Genomic DNA, 22,447 nt, shown 5'->3' on the forward strand with positions numbered 1-22,447 from the left:
CATTTTTAAAAAAAAACTGAATAGTTATTTTTATACTTCCTCCTGGAAGTATTATTCTTTGCGCCTTTTTTAGTGTCTGAAATTTTTTTTACGAACTTGAAGGTTACCAGTACTATTGAAGCCTCTGATCTGTATTGAAGCCTCTGTCTGCACTCTGAACCAGAGTGCAGACAAACAGAGCTAGAAGCGGTTCAGAAGCAGACGACACCAATTTGTCACTTTTATCTGCTAAGAAAAATAATTCAGGCTAGAAAAAGTAAGAAAGCATTTAAATTTACAATACAAATATATTAGACAAGGAATTTTGTGATTAAAATCCTTAATGGCAAACGCAGTAAGTGCGGGGCAAGGTGCACTGAGAGGGCGCCAGGGTCAGCCGGCGTGCTACTTTTCGCATACCTTTACTGCTGCGACGACACCCAGTTATAATGCAAAACTGGCCCGACAGCATACCTGTTAATTTGCTATGTACTGTAGCCAAACGTCAGGCAAAGGGCGAGCACATACAACAGACCCACATGATAAAAACCTACATCCCTTCGTGTTACACAAAGGTAGGTGCAACGCACAGCTTTTTTGTGATGGCTTGCTTGTGTGGCCGACCCCACAATGCCAGTATGCGATGCTCTCAAGGTACCCCCTCACCATCTAGAATAGCCGCAGCTACGTTCGGGTATGCACTCCGTAGACCTAAGGTTTCGTTCTGGGATCTACGGCGTTAATCGCAACGAGCTCCTTGGCGTACTATCACTACTTTTTTGAGTATGTGCACTTGAAGGTGTTAACCGTCTAAATACGCCATTAGGCCTCACGTCCTGATGGTAACAGCCTTGCGACATGCAAAGAAACGTCATTTGCATTCTACGTCGAGCTGTGGGTAACGGCTGGCGATGTTCAGCTTCGAACCTGACATTAGGTCTATACATGTCGCAGCGTCGCACAGCTGCGTCACCTCCTCCGTCTCTGCACATCAACCTTCAGCACAGGGGGCCTAACAGAGCTATCGCCGGGCTTCGGAGGGAAGCAATTCATATTTATACTTCCCCCATGGTCATCATAATTGTCAGAGAAAATTGGGTTTGTGGGAGTGCTTTTTCCCGTAGGGACACCATTAGCGAGAGGCTGACAGCTTCGCTTGAAATGAGTTGACAACCGCTCATGTACTGTTTCTAGAGCAAGCTCCAGGAAAATGTTTGGTCTGTAGGCCATTTGTGCTTGGGCCCTGGTTAATGATTACCGTGTTGCTGATGCGTCTGTGCGCAATGCATCGAGAAAAGTTATTTCTTATTAATTACTCGCAGCCGTCGGCAGTTGAATGAACACCGGTACCTACATCTTAGTGATTATAAGTTATGCTCGCCTTCGTACGATGTGCTTGTGATTGCCATCCTTGATTTTACTTGCGTTTATTTGATTGTATCACATATCACGAATTACTTCTACTATACGGCCGTAAGTTGTAAGAGAAAAAAATTATAGAGCAAGCCCAACATGCTATGCTCGCATGCGAAAAAACGGAATCGCTTAATGCGACAAACTGATCTTTACATGCCACATATTTTAACCATGCCGGCTAGAACACCGGATTTCTGTTCCAGCGCATTTATTCATACGCCATTCCGTAGACTTTGAACACATCGCGTGAGCTGGTTGTTATATGCACACGAAGCAGCACGAAGCTTGTGTATCAATGCCCTGACAGCAGTTTTTCTCCGCACTCGACAGCGATAGCGCTGTTTGCTAATCCGTGACTAGACCAAGTACATAAAGAAAAAATTGTAGATAAAAAAGGATCTTTTGGGCAAGAAAGGCGACATCAGCGTAGTCGTTATCAACCAGCGACGTCCGTATCTTCCTTTCCTAAAATAGACGTACTCGCCCCTTGGGCGTTGAGAGCTAAGAGGGTTTGTCAGCAAGCGTGTCGCTCGTTTCCACGCGCTCTCACGAGGTCAGTATTCGGTCGGCGAACATTCCGCAAGGTCACCAATCAGCGCTCGTTACCAAACACAGTCGTGTCACAATCGCTAAGGCGAACAGCCTGGCCGTGTTTGCCAAGGCACCATCATTGTTTCAATAGGGATAAAGAGACGCAACCGGAGCGAGAGCCGTGTACTTTGCTTCGGCAAGCCAGTCGAGCCCCAGACCCCACGTAGGCGGCCACTCCACAGGTCACGCACGCATTGCCTCACAACCCTCGCCCGTCACAGCTGTCATCATGCCAGTGGCTCTGTACAACCAGTATGGGAGCCCACCATGCGCTCTTGTGCGCATGGTTGCAAGACACTTGGGCGTTGAACTGGAACTCCGCAATTTAAACTTGTTCACAGGAGAGCACCTGAAGCCAGAATACCTCAAGGTGAGGGAAATGTTCATTGCTCCAACCTGCACCTTGTTTACTAAGGGGTCATTGTGTCCTCCATTATTTACCTCGCAAGAGCCGTTTAGGTTTACCTATGTGCAGTTGTGTTCTGACAATCTACGTAATTACATTGTATAATTACTTTGAACATATGGCATAGCTGCTCCTTCTTGTTCGTTGTTGATTTCCCAGAAAACTTCCCCTGTCATGAATAAAGGCCTGCTTACTTCTTTTCGTCACCCTGGCCTGCTGGGGCTGCCAGGTGTGCTATGTAATAAAAGTATTCGGAATCACGATGTACAATATTTTGGGATCGCGCGCTGCCATGTTTGTCTATTCTGCAGGACGATGCTTTACACAAATTGCGAAGGTGAAATAATACGTTAAGAATATAAAAATACGGCCTTGGGCTTTCCGTAATTATGTTTGCTTCATGAAGCAGGTGCTCATTTCAGTTTTGTTTACGCAGCTCAACCCCTATCACAAGGTTCCCACAATGGAGGACGACGGTTTTATTCTTTATGAAAGGTATTTTTCTCACTTCATTCTTTGAATACTTTGGTTCGTACGGGAGACATCAAACATGGACGGGGAGAACGCCTTTACTTAATGCAGTTTACCGTAAAAATTGAAGCCTTCTTCAGCTAAACGTTGGATGCTCAATTAGGCGTGCAATAAAAACTGTTCTTATTTTTTACGTCAGTGAAAACAAAAGGATAATAGAAATTTTAGTTAGTATGACACTCCCCTAACAGTTTAATGACAAACAAAAGTTTGACCTAAAGCAGGATTTAATAACCTCACTCATGTTTTATACAACTATAGAGAAAGAAATGGAAACATTCAAACAACCACAAAGATTTTCTTTAATAGAAGCCAAGGTACGGCCTTTGTATCATTTTTTTTATCTTTATTTCAATATTTAGGCTTTTTTAATCTACGCCTTGACAGACGTTTCTAGAAAATTTTAATCCTCACAGGAACCTTTCAAAGAATTTAGCCATAAAATGTCCGAAGCGGTCTGAAGAAACAGAAATGACGTGGTGTGATACTCAGCATATCGATGTTCCAGCCTCCCCTACCAGTTATTCCTGACTGTTAAAGAAGGGGTTCCAATGATACACAGGCGAAATTAAATTTAAACAAAGATCAAAACGTACGAGCCACGGAATATAATATCCTGAATAAACTGAACATTTTTTGCACTTAACCGACTCATGGGTCTAGAATGAGCAGAAAATTGTATAGTATAAACTAAAGCGAGGCACAGCTATGAAATTAGGAAAAGTGTGGAAGTGAAATAAATAGTAGGACATGTAACAGCAAAAAAGTTCGACCCTTTTCGAACAAAGTTTGATAAAAGCTGAGCCTTTGGCTGATACTCGGGATACCCGCTTCAGGATACTTTATTCAGGCTAGCCGTGAGAACTATGACGTCGTCTCGTAGGCTGAAATTATTTGAACACATCGTTCGAAGATGTATTGGCTGACATGTAAGAGTGATTCAGCTTCACCGCCTGCATTTTTATACTGTAATACGGGTCGCCCGCGTCCTAATAACACCACTTGGTACGCCTCATTACAGTGAATTCGTCTAGGGCTGTGGACTTACCCTGTGGCTAGCGCCTTGCTTTGCGGTGGCGCCAGGGACGTCGACAAAATAAGCTTCTCCCGCACACAGTGTGGCGGTGCTGGCGCCTCTTCGAGCTGAGTGCCGCGATTTGTGACCAGTTGAAATAGCTACTGGGGTCCCTTTATTTCAGGGCAGTGTCTGTCGTGTGACAAACATTCGTTTGAGCTGCTGTTTCCCGTAAAAATTGGCCGCAAATCTGCTCGCTTCGCTGCAGATGTCGTTGAAAGACGATAGTCTTCTGCCGTCTTCCCACGCAAATGCTTCTGTTCTCTTTCCCACGCACCTCTCACGCTTTTTCTCTCCCGTTTCGCTCCTCCCACGTTAAACACAGGGGAGGTGTGCTCAAGCCAATTTTGCCGTGTTCCATTGTTCGCAATAACACGGATAGGCGGGATAGTTGGTTTGACATCTTAACGGTAACTTTTGCGCACTCGATACGGGGACACACCGTGTCCCTGTATCTTGTCTTCTTGTCACCTTTTTCTGTGTCCCCGTATCGAGTGCGCAAAAGTTACCATTGTTGGCGCCATCTACTACAACATTATTTTACTATTGAACTTAGGACACTCCGATGAGGGGGCTCCTCGAGTGCTTTTTGGATTTTGATGTTACAATATTTCTTTCGGGTAGTGTTTCTTTATTTGCCATCGCAACACCCAAGGACCCATGTATTTTAATTTCAAAAACACCGCCAATATCATTCATCTATTGACGTCTCTCCTGACATATGCCAAATGTTTTCTTTTTCCGCAAAAATATTGACAAGTGTGAAAATTGCCTATGATCACACAATGAATTATAGTGGTATCCCACTTCTTCTCCTCCTCACTTACCTCCTTCCCCCCAAAGGGCTTCGTGCCTCCTTTAAATAAAGCACATTCATTCATTCATTCCACAATTATTAGTTTGAAAATGTTTTGCCTGTATAAGGTTCTCGTCAAAATTCCTTTATATTTAGGCCTGGCGACGAAATTGAGGGACGAACATACATACATACATACATACATACATACATACATACATACATACATACATGCACACATACATACATACGTACATACATACATAAATACATACACACATACATACATACATACATACATACATACATACATACATACATACATACATACATACATACATGCATGCATGCACACATACATACATACGTACATACATACATACCTACATACATACATGCATACATACATACATACATACATACATACATACATACATACATACATACATACATACATACATACATACATACATACATACATACATACATACATAGAGACAGACAGGCAGAGAGACAGACCGATGGACAGACAGACGGATGGACAGACCTAGACACCGACAAAAATGTTTGCGTTTAAATAGCCCAAGAAAGACTACCGTCGTTATTATGCTACATAACCCGTGGTCTCCACCATGTCTCTACCCCAACAAAACAAGGCTTATGGGTTAGCTGCTCTCACCAACTGCTTCTCTCAAAATGGCCTTCTCTCAGAACGTGTACGTTTCTTGCCTCACAGCAAGGACATTTCGCGTCTATGCGACCACGCGACTGTGTTTTATATAGTAAGGAATAAATATAAGTCACACTTACCAAAAGGCTATCAAATTGAAGATGAGCTGCGGATGTTGATTTGATCGGTGGAAATAATTCATATTTATTGAGTTCTTCAATAAATGCGTTCTTCAAAAGCTTTCTTTGGTCTCCGTTAATAGATGGTGTGTAATGAACTTGTATTTAGGAAAAAGACAAACCTGCGACACTATCTGTTGTACTTTTGCCTTAGCAAAAGAAAAATTGAATTGAAAAATTGAGATTCTCTTTTATCTCACTACATGTTTTTGCTTCCTCATTACACTTGCTCACGCGTCTTCGAAATATCTCGATAAATTTTTGGAAATTTTACAAGCATCCACTGATCACCACCGTTCACTTCAATGTTGCGGCCTAGAAACAACAACCTTTATCGCGGAAAACTGCATTACGGGTTTTTCATAAAATTTTCCGAAGGTGCCTCTTTCCAGGGCCATTACACAAAAGGGGGAAGGGGTTTAAGAGAGCAGGCGGGCACATTACATCGAAAAAGAACTGTTAAGCGGAAATGTTAACGCACACAAAAAATACAAAAGGTTGAAAGTATATAAGTAGAAAGCAGCTATACAGCAACTTTGATTAGCAAAAGCATAAGGGCTTCGAATATTTCACGTGTTAAAAGGCTTCTGTTTTCGTCATTGATTATGTGTTGTGTTAGGTCGTTCGGCTTTATTATTGAGTGGTGGTCTAGATGACTGCGCGCACATAAATGAGTGGCACACCTTATGTTTAAATTTGTGATATTTATAGCGTCGTGAGAACATTGGCGAATGGAAAAGTAATCCCGTCAGTGATGGTGACGCACTTTATAATAAATCAATAAGTGAGCATGCAGGCGGCGCGGTGAAAATAGATCCAGTGTGGCACCATTTTGTAGGGCTGTTCAGTGAGTAATCAGAAAAACAAAAAACAAACCGCAAGGTTTTGCTAAGAGTTGATATCACCTACAATAGAATCCACAGCATAAGCGTGCCGCACGAAACCAAAATGGGCAGAAATTGGTAATTTAGATTAACTACACCAACTGCTTCTGCGTTATTTCTGCATTACTCATTTCCTATGGGTGTTTCTCGCCTGCTGGGTCTACCATTTTTTTCTTTTTGGACGTCTTAGCTACTTCATGTTGCCGTACTGCAGCGTACGATTTGTAAGCGCGGTCACAGTGCACGATTTGAAGCGGGGAGCGGATTGAACTGGCTCTTGGCTGTTTTTTGTCCGCATATATCCTGTCTTCTTTTGCCTGAAGAAAACAGGAACGTAATGAAAACGAAATAGTGTCACTTAACATTGTTATTTTTGTTAATCCCCGAGGACGTAAACTTTAAGAAAAGGAATACCGTTTTCTTTTCACCAGAGGACTCGGACACCGCGTTAGAAAGAAATCATCTCGGTAACAGCAATGTCGAAGTCGTTGCTTTTGTTGAAGCTCTCCGTGTCTATTTACATAAAACAAGTTTTGGGATCAGCATATCAATTACAATATTAAACGTATTGCATTCTACAGTTTAGAAAAATTTCATGTCTTTTTATGTAAAAAAAAACGAATAAATTACAATGTTCTTTCCTCTCTAAATAATTATTGCAACATTGTTTAGTGGAAAACCACTTTAACGAGCCTAAATCGCCTACTCGCACTCTAGGAAAAAGCTCGTCGACGCATAGCCAGTGTAGATTGCCACGCTCAAACTGAGCCACGTTTCCATCCTTTTAATGAAGTATTCCTTCTTAAGCTTCAGTCGTATCATTTGGCGATAAGATACCAATAAAGCTGAAGATTTACAAACACTCTTGAGGATTTACTAGCTTCCATTGTGGATCTATCAACTCGGATGCCGACATACCCCATTTGTGACACGGAACCTTGGCAAATGCGTTTTTCGAGGACATCCTACGGGGAGCAAATAATTTGCTATTCTCTCCCCATAGTGCTAAACTATATGCACAAACAGACATTATCAACACAAACCATCAACAGAGCAAGAGTGCACACTCTTTTTGTACATGCGGAATATGTTTTCCAAAGAAATTTAATATTTACTCGTAGGGTAATCAGTTGTGTTTCCTATTTGTATGTGTGCGTTATTGTGAACTGATTATCCCGCTATACGCCTCGAGCGCGGCCTGTAGGGGCGCCACTGAAATCCCCCTAGCGGTCCGTTTCGAAAGAAGGTGCGGGAGTCCGCGCCCCGCTCCCCAGTGCCGCCGCTGCTTTTGTGACACGTTCACGACTGAGATTTACCGTTTGTGGGCGTTTCAAATTCATGTTTGTGTGGAGCAGTCACTCTGTTCGCAAATGGGGTGTATTTACGAGAGTGTAAATGTTTCCGACGCGATTTTAGTGTGGTATTTTCGGTCTGCATAAGCGCCAGGTGTGTGTCACAGGGCAGCGTGGCGGAATCGGCGTATGATGGAGCCGATTGTAGTTACACTGACCTGAATTTACTAGCCGTGTCTCCGTAACCACCGGTTCCTCAGATGTTCATGCTACGGCTATACACTACGATTTAAATCGGTTTTGTGCGCTTACATAATCAGCGGAGCACTCATACCTGACAGCACACCAGTTACGTTTGCCAATTTTATACCTCAGATATTGATCAACACCATTTACAAGCCAGTCTGTGTTAATTTCGGGAATATTCAACAAAAGTACGATGGACAATGCATAATTATACTCGGGGATCAGCACACGACAGAGTCGTCCTGTCGTGAGGTGCGCGCCCGCAGACCTTCATTGGCTACATATATCCTCTGCGAGCAGCGCGGAGACGGGCTTACGATATAATCCGCGTACGCGACTAAATGCTTCTTCGAAATATCGTCATATGGCACAGAGACCCTGCAGAACAAACCAGAAACTGAAATCAGAGGGCCTTATCACATACCACACTCTTCCAACGACACATTTCATCGCTTGTTGAACAGCCTACCCTGTATACTTCCAAAAATGCGTCCGCCGTACGATCAGCTCTTCGTTGAAGTAGAAAAACAAAAGGAAAGTGAACGCGAGATTTATGTGTGAGATTACTAAAACGTTCATTGCTTGATTCCGCTCCGCATTTGTACACGGCGTCCCCCTCCCCGCCCCCCTCCCCCCCTTACCGATTTCTCGCGATGAATTTCCCGTATAGTTGGTCTAGTGAAACCTACCTGGCTTAAGTTTAGACGAACGTCTTTAGCATGCCAGAAGCTGCACTGTTTTTATTTGTCATTTCCGTTAGAGCTATTATGTTTCTAAATTCCACATTGGCACAGCATTTATTTTTCTGTGATTTCATTTCCTTGGTTCTTGCTATATGGCATGTGTAGGCACATATTTCACGACGCACAGGCTTGGAATATACTTTACATTTTCGCATGGTTTATATTCTTATAAAAGGCATAAGTTATTGTCCGGGATTGGGTAATCACATCCCCGAAACATATTTTTCTACGGCGTATAAACGAAGCCGCATTCGTTGTCCACGCTGCAAAATGAAGCCAACCTCTCATTGTCCTAGTATCAGGTCTAAACGAGGCGTCAGTAGAATTCATTTGTGCCTGATGTTTTGGAGGTGACATGGGTGATATGTTGCTGCCGTCGCCGACGCCCGGAAGAGCGGCGACGAAGCGCGCAGAACCGCGTTTCCGGCTAGCTAGGCGATCGCGTACTCTACGCAGACGCAGCTGCTTTTTAAAGGAGCCATGAAGAGAAAACAAAAGTTTGTTTTATTCAAAAGATTAGGTTTTCATAGTACCCCAAGCGTTTTCCCGGAAGCAAATGATGCTTTATTCACTGAGAAATAAGGCAATTTAAGCCAAAATTTTAAATCTCCCGCTAAAATTGAACATTCCGTGACGTGTACAATGGCGTCATAAGCCGGTCCATGAAACAGATACTTAGTATGTCGACTCCATACAGCACCCAAACGCGGGAGTCGATCGATACGGCGGCCATTTTAAAAATACTTGTAAAACCTAGTGCACCCGCAGCCCTAGTCATGGAATCGCCTGATCCGGAGAACAAAACTCTCGCCGAGGAGCTCGGGCTTGCATTTAACAACCTCACACCACTTGAACGCTCAATGCTTCTAAGTGCACGAGCGGCAAGAGTTGTGGGATACGCGGTGGACGGGAAAGCGACCATTCCGCGATAGCCACAACAGACGAACGCCCAGCCGTCGGCACCGCTGCCTCGTCAGCCCCGTCGCGACGGACGAATATAGACTGGTACGTATGTGCCGTATTTTGATTACGGTTAATAATAGTTCAATTTCAGTAGCAGTATCACTTATGCCAGTTGGCCGGTGTCGTGTATGGAAAGCCGTTCGCGCGAGCTCTCTGCTTCGACCAGAAAGATACGAGCGTGAATGCGCGGTGTTTTTGCGGCATTTTTTTCCCCAAGGTCAGAGCGATTTGACGAAGTCGGCGACGAGCGCCAGCATGTCCCAGGAGTGAGCTAACGTAAGGGTCCCTGCCGTAACTGAACAAACTGAAGTTTTCAGTGGTTGTAAACTGGAAACGAGCTCGTAACGACAGCAGCAAGCCAACACCATTCGAAACTTACGCGACGACTGGCACTATCTCGTCGCTTCTTGCTGTTCCTTACTCCCCTCGTTTCTATTTTTACCTTTGCTGGTTGGCGATATGACGGCCAACCTCCTGTGAAGGGATTACGATACGAAGCAAGGTCGCGGCTGTGCGTGCTGGAACGGTTCGTTGGCCCCGAAGAGCCTCGAACCCGAAAATTCGTCTGCGCAACGGCGAGATGTCGAGCTCGGCCGGCGCTAGTTTCGCACGCATTGGCGCACACGCTTGCGAGTTTGTTCGGACCTTCAACCGTTTACTCCACCGTTCTTTGTCAAAAAAAGAATGTGCAGTATGTTTCACGGGCATTTAGCTCGCTATGCAAGCTGTGCGCCCTGCCTAACATGCGTTTGCTTTTGCCGGCCTCCGCCAACCGCAGAGCATTCCCAAGTGACATCACAGGTTCTGTTGCGGAAAATGAGCTGGTGGGTCGCATGGTCATTTCCTTTTTTTCTAATTATGTAGCTTATTTGAGCGAAGTTTGCGTTATAAGTGGTGTCGTTATGGTTCTAACGAGGCAATCTTTCGAATGAACCAAACTTGTGTTTTCTCTTCATGGCTCCTTTAAGTGACCTAAACGTACTCTTTTGTCTATAGTCGTCACCATAACAAGTTTTTTAGGGCGCGGAAAGGCGAAAAGAAGCGAAATAGAACCATAACACTGCACGAGCCCCTATCAGTCACGCAGCGCAAATCCCGTCAACGCCGCGGAGAAGCGGCGACAGGCGGCGCAGCGATCGCGAAGCTCGAGGCGTATATGTTCATGATGCCGTTGTTTGCTTGTGTATTTGTCACTCTCGCTGTATCTTGTAAAAGGGGCCCCGTACAATCGTCAAGTGGATTAGCTTCCACTTTTTGCTCGGCATCCTACCAAATGTATTTGGGAAAATACAAATATTTCTTTACATTTGAATCTTTGGAGCCAGTAATTTGGTACTATGCGTGCGATTATGCGCTGTGCTTCGCAGTGTCTCAGTGTCACTACGCAGCCACCGTTACGCATGATACGTGACCGATAAATATTGCACGCGTAATTTGAGAATCCCTTGTGCAATTTGTTTTAAAGGGACACTGAAGTGAATTTGTCATGCTCCCGTTTTTGCTTGCACTTCGTAGACTGGCTCAAATTAGCACAATTTTCATCGTTTATCCGGTTGACAAATCGGTAATTATTTTACAAAGCGCGAAAGAAGAAAAACTACCATGCGTGGTTTGCGGCGGCCGCACCAACTAAGCTGTGACGTTGGGAGGAGGGGGCACCGTGATTGGACGATGCCCAAGGTGAGCAATCAAACAAGTTTCGGTTTCGGTTCTGTAAAACAACATGTTTGACATCCGATGGCGTCGTTGGATGGGCATTATCAATATCCCAGTAATCGTAGTACCGCGCTTCTGCCATGTTGTCGGCTGTAAAATGCATAAGATAAGCCTCCCAGGACGGCTTGGAATCGTAGCATTCACTAGCCGAGGCCTACGCAGTGCATGAACGCCCTCCGCGCGTCCCCGCACACGCACAAATGCATGCGCTTTTCCCCCATATTTGGAGCTTGCCTCACTCATGCCTGTATCGTAAAAAGCGTGTTCGCACCAGGCCAAGGGTCTGTTGATTCTGGCCTGTGCCCACTGCCCGCAAGTAGTCGGTGCTTATGGCAACAGCACGCGAACGAGAACTCGCTAGCGCGCCAGTGCCAGGCTGCGCGAGTTCTGCGGACTAGTTCGTGGAGCAGTGAACGTTGCGGCCCAAAAAAAGGTGAACTGAGTATAGGAAACATCGGCGAAAAAAAAAACTTACCTTATAAAAAAAAAATAACCACGTACCCGCGGGGATTCGAACTTTTGACGGGCAAAACACTTGCGTGGACATACCTAGCGCTCCAGGCCACACGGCCACGGTCTTTTTTTTTCTTTATTGCCCATCTCGGACAGCAACACAAGGTACCAGGTACAATGACAAAGAAAAAAATCACAGTAATGCCGCCATGCCCCCCCAGGGCCGGTGTTGTCATTTAAAATTCCCTAAGCGTAGTCAGGGGTTCAATTTTAGACAACCACTCTGGCGGAGAGTTCTTCGCTCTCTGAACTTCAACAAACTGTGACACACTTTCCCTAAAATACTGTCTCGTTGGTCGCGCGTCGACATCGCAATGCAGCCAAGCCATGCGAGAACGCCAAATGCTGTGCAGACCTAACAACATGACACTTTCAAATGATGCACCATCCTCTCTATCAATGCACAAAAAACGAATACCGTGTGGACTAAGTGGAAAATCTTTCTGGAGTGACCGTTGGAGGACATCCCAAAGGAACACTGCGGCCCAACAATGAAGAAAAACATGCTCCACAGTTTCGGGTTGTTTGCAAATGGGGCAGTCGGTTCCCCATGGAACCGAGAGCCCCCTTTCATTCATCCAAGTAGCGACTGAAAGTGTACCCGTGTGCAATTTAAAAAAGAAAGTCTTTGCCCCAGGTGACACTTCCATTCGCTTGACTCTTTTTAACACATCTTGTCCTGGAGCGCTGCCAACAGCGGAAATATCAGGTATATAATGTATAACCAGTTTACACTTTTATTTAGTTTTAGTATTTCAAGCAGCTTCGGTAACCATTTGTTATATTGCGCTCGTGCAGTAAGCGTCCCCCGAGTTTCCACAATAGCTCACGTCTAGCAATTGCATTTCTTAGACGGAAAAGCGTTCGCAGATGCGTACTCGTGCTGCTGACCGCTGTGCTTGTTCGCCCAGCGCAAAAAAGTGCTTCCCGCACCCTAGTTTTGCGCTGTACGGTAAAAATATCAGTTCATTTTATTTCCTTAGTACCTATATTGACTTCGCTGACTCCTCTACCCCTTCAAGAGGTCTTATATTTTCCTACTGGCGTACCAGTCAGCGAAGCGTCACATGTGCGCTTGTGCAGGGCTTGTGTGAAGCGACCTTGACTTGGAGCTAGATACAGTGTACGAACTAACGCAGTAAAGAAAGAAAGGCACATTCTTACATTCGCAAACGTGTTGTGGCTTAGTTTCAACTGATCGAGCGAATTGCGACGACCCGTCAGCGGCCGGCGGACTAAACGTTGGGCCGACTGACTCGGTCGCGGAAGGTCGGCAAGCCGTGCAGTAGCGCAGCCAATTTCCAGCTCCTCTCCTGCTGACGTCACACGAAAACGCCAAAGAAAATGGGTGAGAGTGCAGAGAGGAGGACAGCATTTTCGAATAGATTTTTCTACTAAATAAATTCGCGAAAAACGCGCTCAGAGTGGTCGAAACAGGGCCTAGGGACTCAGGACTACAATGTGCGCTCGTAATCCCGCATTGTTTACAAATCACTTCAGTGTCCCTTTAAAGCGAACCTTTTTACCTCTACCCCTCAAGGGTTCTGTCGCGAGCGTTGGTGTCAACAGAAAACTCCCGCGAACAAATGAAGTTGACGAATCGAACCTGAAACGAACACACAAATGGAGCGCGAGCCCATTTTTGTACCGATTGAGGTACGAGCCAACGCGGAGACGGGGGATGCAGAAGGTGCAGTCACTGAGACCATCGGCGGGTTTATAATTTTATAAAAAATGTTTCCCCTGATGTACTTCACCAATACAACTCAACCTACCACCGTTCATGAATCATGCATTGATGTATCCTTAGCAAAAAGAAGTAGTAAAGGGTATGTAGTAGTAGTAAAGGGTATGCTTAAGTACATCCCACTTATCTGGTTTCACTATTTGCAGAGCCACGTGTGTGAATACAAATGACGTCGCATGGGTAATCGTCGTGGATGTCGTTTACAGCTTCGCTTTACAACCACCTGCACAGAATGGATTGGGGCGCATTTTTTAAAACTAGCGGCGTAGTCACCCTGCTGTTTGTGTTTGTAGACTTACGAAGGCCTATTCTGTCCTGTTTGCTATTCTAAATGCTTAGATACTCCCGCCAAAAAGCGAGCTTTGTTGGTCATACCTCCAATAATCCTTCACTTACAGTTCGCCAATCTGTACCTACCTGTGCAATAAGTTCGCACCAGCATCTAGCCTGTACCCAGCGTGCCCGAGGAGTCGAGCGCAGGTTGACCAGGTTTTGGCGACCATCACGAGCACCATTCAGCCCCACTACTTCGCGTTTCTCGTAAGGCCTTTTCTTTGTTATGGCGTAGAGCGAACGTAAGTGAAGCCATAGAAGAGTGCAAATGAATAAAACATACTTTACGGGTTATGCGTGTTTATGTGTGGTGTACTGTAGAATCTGTAATCCAAGAACTATCGTCAATACGTTTGGAGCGGTGTTATGAAGATTACGGTATAGGACGCCAGGCGGTGTAGTCGGTTAGTAGGCTTCACCGCCATTGAGGTATTGTAGACGTCTCGGCAGGGTTGAAAAGGGTAACTGAGCACCCTACCGATGAGTATAAGTGAGGGGTCGCTAAAGGTGGCTAAGTGAACTTGTTCTTCAATGATGTTTTCGAGCTGAAAGCGAGCCTAAACTTGGGCGATGCGTGTAGGTTTAAGTCTCCTAATGGTGCCGAGAATGGCAAAGCTCGATTGAAAGTGCGCCAGCCTTGGCTTCATTGATACAGTGGGCTTGGGCACGTTTTGTGATATGAAATGCCACAGCGCAGGCTGGTGTTTGGGAGTCTTTTTTATTTGCTCCTTCTCTACTTTTGGGAGGTGACGATGGTATGCAGATTGGGCTTAACGATAGCTTTAGGTTTTTAACCCAAACAAAAGGCCCGTTTTAGTACCGAATAGATATACAGAGTAACCGTGAGGGGGTGAAGAGCGTTTCAAGCCTCTTCATGAGGCTTTTATGAATGAGGAGGAGGAGACGTCCTTCGATATGTGTCGAAACAGTGCAATTCGGCGTATATAGTGAATCTTGCGATAAAATGTCTTCAAAATTCCGGCTGCTTTAGACTGCGAAATTAAAGAATGGCGGAGCGAGGGTCGATTCTTGAGTCACATGCTAGTGGACGTAAATATTGCGGTTGATCTGTTCAAATGAAGATTACGTGTTGGTTTGATATTGCGCTGGTCAGAGATCTTGGTTCAAGTTTAGAACGCGTAGGTATAAAGGCTGGAGTAAGTTTTTCGATGACACATTTCTGGATAACGCGGTCAAGAACTTTGCGCATGGCTAGCATGCCAACACAGCGAGAAGAGTGGTTGGTATACGAGCCAGTTGTGCCCCCTCCGTTCCACCCCCCCACCCCCCAAACAATGGCCAGATGCAAACACGTGCGCCTAGGATTAGGTGGGATTGTGTTCGCGCAGAAAAGACACCTGGGCTATCAGGCGCACGGAAATCTGACCCCGCAATTATTTTGACTACTTGGATATCTTTAACACGCCCTGACATCTCGGGAAAAAGACGTTATCGCTTTCCGCCTCCATTTAAAAAGCTCCTGCAGGTTCTTTTTAAGGGCCGTGTGAAGAGCAATATGAAGAGGGTTAGCGCTTCGACCTTGATGTAAATTGTAATGCTTACTTCCGCCCATTTCCGCACAGAAACCATGCTTCTTCGACAACCACAAGCCCACACCGGAAGAGATAGCTGCGTTTGAGGAAAATGTCTTGGCCAGCTTCGAAAACCACGTGGGCAAGGATGGCGGCTATGCTGTTGGAGACGGGCTAACTCTGGCGGATTTCTCTCTGGTTGCCCATCTAACTTTGTGCTTCGAGGTAAGACTTCGGCGATCGGGAGCGGGCTTCGTATTGCCGCGAACCATGCATTGGGTTTGTTTGGGTTTTGTCTTTGCCGGCGGGCTCCGCTGGGCTGTGTTATCTGTATTATCCGTGGGCCAAGTGAAACGCGTGTTACATTGATTATTTTTTGGGCCGTGGGTATTATATACTTTGATAGGGCGAATGTTTCGAACTAACTTCACCAGCCTAGAGCAATCTTCTTTGATCTACAGTGTTCAAGATGTAATTCGACCGTTCCACGCTCGCGTCGAGGGATAAGTGCCCCCAGAGCAGGCACCACGGTTCTCCATTCGCCGACACTGGCTTGCACACGTCACTTTGTTGACTGTTGTTTCGCCGCATGTGTATTTTTTAAGTTGTTATGTGAACAAAAGTTCGCTCCAATAAACTTGCTTTTCCCTCAAGACCTTCTTCGCCACAACTCTCCAAAGTCTGGCGGGGAACGCTGGACCATTGGCCGTCTCCTAGTGGGTTCCGTACTGCACGCAAGGCTCGTGTACGAGGCACAGTTCCATCAAATGACGCAAGTAGACTGGGATCGGCTTGAGACTATTACAGTCAAACCCATTTATAGCGAATTGCAATATGCACCGTGATTAGTTCGATATATCCAATAGTTCGATATAGCCAAACCCGCCTATAACGAGCTCAATGTTATGAGTTCGCAATCCGCGGGAGCCCCCCGTCCGCGTATGCAGAAACAAACAGAGTACAGTCGCCATTACCATACCAAAATAATCCATTTATTGCAAGTAATAATGCTACTTTCCGCCTTAACTGCCCACGTTGCAAAAAAAAACAGCGTGATTTTTGTTTTCACTTTTGTCTTGGCGGCTTCAACTAGCATAGCATTCCCTACACGAAACATTGTTTGCACCAGTTCGAGTTCGCGTCCTCAAAAATCTAAGAAGCATTGGCGGAGCACATCGACTGCCGAAAGCGCTTCATTATAAGCGTCGGGCGGATTTCACTCGCGACATCATCGGGAACGCTGGCGAGCTCTTCCCACAGTTCACCGATGCTGCTGTCTTGGTCCGGACTCGCTGACAGGGCGGGTTCCGTCGTGAGTCCCGCGCGTCGGAAACAGTTACTGAAAGTATTACGTGTCACGTCGCTCAGTGCGAGGCGCAATGTCTCAGTCGCGGCTCTTGCTTCGTGGTCGCGGCCAATCCACATCTCAATCGCCGCTCCGAGATCATGCATTTCGGCGGCCATTCTAGGCGCCAAGAGTTGTGAACTTCGTTGTAAGGAATATGTTTCCCATTTATTTCCGTAACTGAAATATTTTTGTTCGATATATACCATAATTCGCTCTATCCGGGTTCGTTATAGCCGGGTTTGACTGTAATATGGCCACCATGCGCACCATCCCTAGCCTCCCCCGCTTAACCCCGATTCCGCAGCTGCAAGCAGAAGCCCATTTAAACAAGTTTGATGAAATTATTCACCAGGGTCATTCCACCCGCCTACTGAAACGTGTGCTAGTTCCAGAGGAGGCAGCTCTTGCCCCATACATGGCCAACCGCCCGAGACGATGCCAGCCTTTTCTGCCACTGGGCCGCACTGGTTCGGCCATCAGGTGGTGGACAAGCCTCTGACAAGGCTCCATGTCCGTACCTCTGGCCTACATCAGCCCCCGGACACCGTCCTTCGTGTCGCTGACAGGGCGCCTGCGACTAAAGCGGCTGTCCAGGCTTTTGTGTACGCCGGAGCATACGAGTGCATCGTCCCCACGGCCTTGACGTGTCCATTTTTCCCTGCCTTGAACCAAAGCTGCGTGTACGAGACCCTGACTGCTCTACCTAGCACAGTAGCAGAACTTACTGCCATTCGGGATTGTTTGCAGGCGCTTGCATTGACATTGACTAGTGGGGTAAAGCTGCAAATTTTCACAGACTAAACCCGGAGCGATTCGGGATTTACGTCGCGTTGCATGGTGTACAAGCCTAGCTGCATTCATTCACTATAATATGGACACCTACCCATGCCCTGTCCGTGTGTTGTTAATACGCCTGGACATGCTTCCTGCCCACGCTGCGGCAGATCGCGCCTGCGACCGAAGAGACCTCCCACTGCCACTACCACTTCTTCCAGTATCTACCGTGGAAAAACTGTTGCTGGAAAAAGATAACCTCAGCCGCGCCACCCGTGTTTTACTTTCGCCACGTGGAACTGACCTCCCCAGTGGGCTCGCTCGCTGAGAGGAGGTCTTGCTGCCTAGTCTTCGAGTTGGAGCTGCGTTATCCCCAGCAGTTGCTCACGCTTGGCCTGCCCGAGACCACGCACCGTTAGCGGACACCTGCCTCTGGTGTGTGACTCCTGCGGCAGAAGTTGACGTTAAACTCCTGTTGTGGACTTACTGAGGTCTCAAAAACGGCCGAAACACCCTCGAGGCACAGGGCTCCATCCTAGGAGACCTCCAGATCTCAAGCGCTGGATACGGGAACCACAGTACCAGTCTCTTCTTGAATTATAAAGGGTTGACAGCGCATAAACACGACGGCACAAGGAAGAGGAGACAGGACAAGCGCTGAACTACAACTGATATTTTATTTCGCCATGAAAGACATAAACCAAGACACACCCAATCACGAGGCCCAAAAAATATGACAAACGCTTATGACGCGCCCCGCCTTCTACGCTCGTTGCACAAGATACTGTTTTTCTTTGTCTGATAGGGCAACAGATGGTCTGCTGACGCAATTTTTATGAAGACGTTCAATCTTGAGGGCCTCGATAACCTCCCGTGTATGGCTGTCCTTCCCTCTAGCAATGACTGAGCAGTCCCCTTATAGCGGTGGTGGTTCCTTATATTTGTGGTGGTGGTTCCTTATATGCACAGGGTTGCGCATAACCTCAAGAAGATTGGCATGCGCGCAGGTGTTGATGTAATTTTCTCTGCTCCCAACAAGCTTTCGAAGCTAGCTATGTCCGATGGTGAATGGCGGTGGCAGAGAAAAAGGGGGGTGCTCGAAGAAACACCGGGAACAATTTGTTGAATGCGATGAAGGCGTTATTTATTCTCTCCCGCTGGATTGTGGAAAAACCTATGTCGGCCAGACGGGCAGATGCCTTAATGATAGGCTGAGAGAACATAAAAACCTCGTAGAAAAGACGACTGTTTCTGGCCACCTAGCTGCGCACTGCAAAGATTGCGCCTGCGTGCCGCTATTCGGGGACTGCTCAGTCATTGCTAGAGGGAAGGCCAGACGTCCACGGGAGGTTATCGAGGCCCTCGAAATTGGACGTCTTCATAAAAATTGCGTCAGCAGACCATCTGTTGCACTATCAGAAAAAGAAAAACAGTATCTTGTGCAACGAGCGTAGAAGGCGGGGCGCGTCATAAGCGTTTGTCATATTTTTTGGGCCTCGTGATTGGGTGTGTCTTGGTTTATGTCTTTCATGGCGAAATAAAATATCAGTTGTAGTTCAGCGCTTGTCCTGTCTCCTCTTCCTTGTGCCGTCGTGTTTATGCGCTGTCAACCCTTTATGATGCTACATTAACTAGCCCACCAAGCCATCCTCGTAAACTTCTTGAATTGTTGCGTGAACCTGGTGCAATGTTGTACCTTTAAAACTTTATGTTATGGCGTAGGGCAATGTCTCGCAATTAAAAAAAACTGCGTCATCTTTGGCTTCGTGACAACATTTTGGTCAGCGTGGGGGAGTTGGAAATTTCCGCCGACAAATCCTATTCTTTAAAGATTTGAAATTCTCTCGCCCGAGTAATCCACTGTGTGGGAATTCGTCGTCACATACGGGTTAAACAATAAACGGGTTAAACAATAAACGTTTCTCCACCCGGATTTGTAATTCGGCATCACCTTGCTTTGGCGCAAGCGGGGGTCTGTTGTACATTGCGCGCCAATGATTTCACACACCGAATGCTACATCAAATTTTCGCTTTGGGTAGTAAACAACAGCTACTGGCTGTCCTAAGCCTTTCCCCTATTCGACAGTAGTAACAGACGGGGGACTAGCTGACAGCTGGCAATAATAAAGCTTGAATATCCCATTCACCAAAAGTGCTTGGGGCAGTGCCGAACCCTTTCACTGGAGCGCGTTCGTGGCGCTGTAAACCGTGAACATTTCTACATGTGGAGGCGCGCTGAGGAACGCGGCGGTGATTTTTCATTGTGAACAGTTAGTTCATTCCTGCTTTTCCGAGGCACTGCCGAAAGGTGAAATGATGCGACACAGAAAGCCCAGGACCACTCAGCGCCCTTTTGCTGATAAGAGGCATAGCAGATTTAGAAGAGGCGAACTCTTTGTGGCTTGAATTTGCTACGGCCCGCTGGGATTAACAGACTATTATATATCAGGTGCCTGATTATATGGCTCTATTAAAGCTCAAGAGCTAAAGTAAGTTTTACTTATTTGAAATGCGAAGTAGTTTAGTGACGATAATTTTGCGTAAACGTGAAACCACATCAACGTTCCACTCTGGTTTTCTTCTCAGCAAACGTTCATCATAGTAACAGCGCTAACGCGGGACAAAGAGAAGAGGGCACAAACGCAGCGCTAAGAACAACTGTTGTGGTTGTTGTCAGTCAGCGTTGTGTTTGTGCCCTCTTCTCTTTGTCCCGTGTTGTTAGCGCTGTTATATGAATATGTACAAACTCGCCCACTGTACCGTTTTAGCTTCAGCAAACGTAATCAAATTAATACAGCGTAACAACAGCTATAAAGAGATAAGAAAATTTGATGCGATGAATAGATCTTTAGAGCGAAGGTTGGGATAAGTTCATATTTGGTGGAGCGGGCTTCATCATGCACAGCACTTCAATGGGCTACTGATAACTATAAAACACAAATGCAGATGGATTCCAGGCGCTGCGAGAAATCGTGTTTGTTGCACAAGAGCATATTGGATAGATACAACCGAAAAAAGTATTTGAAAAGAATTTTCGCAAATGTTAACATACCTTTATATAGCGGAAACGCTGCCAAAGTTCATTTGTTGAAAAGCTACTTTTGGAATACTATTCAAATGTGTGCTTTTCTGCTTTCTTTTGTCCTCAAAGTTTCGACACTGTAATGTTAATATTTCTTCGGTTAAGTACAAAAGTAATGTTTAATTGTGAAGACTAACCAACCAATTTACATGCGCTTACATCATACCTTAATTTATCATGCTAAGTTAAAAGAATTCCCTCGCAAATAAAATTTCTGGTGGCAACATATTTATCGCAAGACGTCTTCTCTTAACCTTTTCATAAGACATGTTGGTCGAAAGCTACGGGAATTGGTTTCTTGAAACAAACAGTTCTTGGAAACAAACAAACAGATTGGAAGCGATGAAGCTAAGGTAATCTACCAGAGGAGAAAACAGATATAAATTCTTTTTGCGATTATTATGGAAGTAAAAAAGAATCGCCGTTGCCAGAATTAGCTGGGAAAAAATATTTTAAAAAATAAGGCCGAAGGCTGAACTACATATGCTTTTAATATTTCTTTTTGCAGTTTCCTGTGGTTCAAGTCGACAAGTTCCCCCGGCTGAAGGCATACTACGAACGAATCAAAGCGGAGCTCCCATATTTTGATGAGATCAACAAGCAAAGCCTCGACCTGCTGAAGGAATGTCTGAAAGAACTCTAGCAAGGTTTTTATATTGCACTGACATCCTTGAATGGATTATTATAAGGAGTAAATCTTCCGCGCCCCTGTTTGTCACAATGTCTGCATCGCCGCCTACACTGCACCGTGGTCGTAATGACCTTGCCGCCTATCTGATAACTGTATCGGGGCCCATGAGAGTTCGGCCACATATCTCAGCACACAAAGCGTCAACGGTTTCGAAAGTTGGCCGACCCAACGCAGACCCCTTTTTTATGCTGCGCCTAGAATTTCAACGAGTTAAACGAAAGTCTCCAGTGGTCTATGAAATAAACCAGCGCTTTTGCACTCATGTTTTTGTCAGTTTTTCTTCCCATTACTCGGAAGAAAAAAATACATGGTGTGCGTTCACGTTCCACGATTACGGGTGGAACGCGATAGCGTTATCCTCCTCGGCGATATGGAGGAAAAGTGCGCCCGTCAAAGATACAACACAGCGGATCCCTCACTTGCGTATGAACAGTAAGCGCCTGTGACGGGGTATAAACATGGGTCGGCGGAGGATACGGCGCACCTGGCGTCGTGGAGAAATGGTAGGGCGTGAATGTTCCTTCTCTTGAAGATTTCTCTTCTCCACCTCTTGGCGCCGGCAGCGCTGGCGCGCCAGCTCAGCAACGTCCGACTGCCCGCAAAGCTGCGCATGCGGATTGGCGTGTCAGTACGGGTTTTCTTCCTTGTTCCTAACGAGCCCTACATTTGGCACAGAACCCTGGCCTCCTGGACTGAAGAGGTGACCACAGTACTAATACCTCACCTTTTTTGGCGCGAAGCCCTTTTGGGGCTGGGCTGTTGGCGTCTCCTGTCGTCGCCGTCATTGACATAATCGTCGTTCGTCTTATGTAGTCATGGTACTAATACACCGGGACACTCGTTTACGCCTCGCGCCGGAGCGATTCGTAGCGTGTACTGAAAAAAACACCGGTACACTCGTTTGCGCCTCCCGCTAGAGAGCTTCGTGCTTCAATGACGC

At 46.0% G+C, this 22,447-nt stretch overlaps 1 protein-coding gene across 1 annotated transcript; it reads left to right on the top strand.

Annotated features, from left to right (window-relative positions):
* The first annotated feature begins 1,903 nt into the window (after positions 1-1,903).
* Positions 1,904-21,769, top strand: LOC144166160 (glutathione S-transferase 1-1-like). The gene is made up of 5 exons (XM_077695763.1): positions 1,904-2,356; positions 2,829-2,887; positions 14,146-14,287; positions 15,664-15,837; positions 21,325-21,769. Exons 1-5 carry the CDS (start codon positions 2,216-2,218, stop codon positions 21,457-21,459), a joined length of 651 nt encoding a protein of 216 aa, XP_077551889.1. The 5' UTR covers positions 1,904-2,215; the 3' UTR covers positions 21,460-21,769.
* Positions 21,770-22,447: the final 678 nt, after the last annotated feature.

This window comes from Haemaphysalis longicornis, unplaced genomic scaffold (genome assembly GCF_048455015.1).
Source record: "Haemaphysalis longicornis isolate Haplotype H1 unplaced genomic scaffold, Haemaphysalis longicornis Haplotype H1 scaffold_16, whole genome shotgun sequence".
Taxonomy (NCBI): domain Eukaryota; kingdom Metazoa; phylum Arthropoda; class Arachnida; order Ixodida; family Ixodidae; genus Haemaphysalis; species Haemaphysalis longicornis.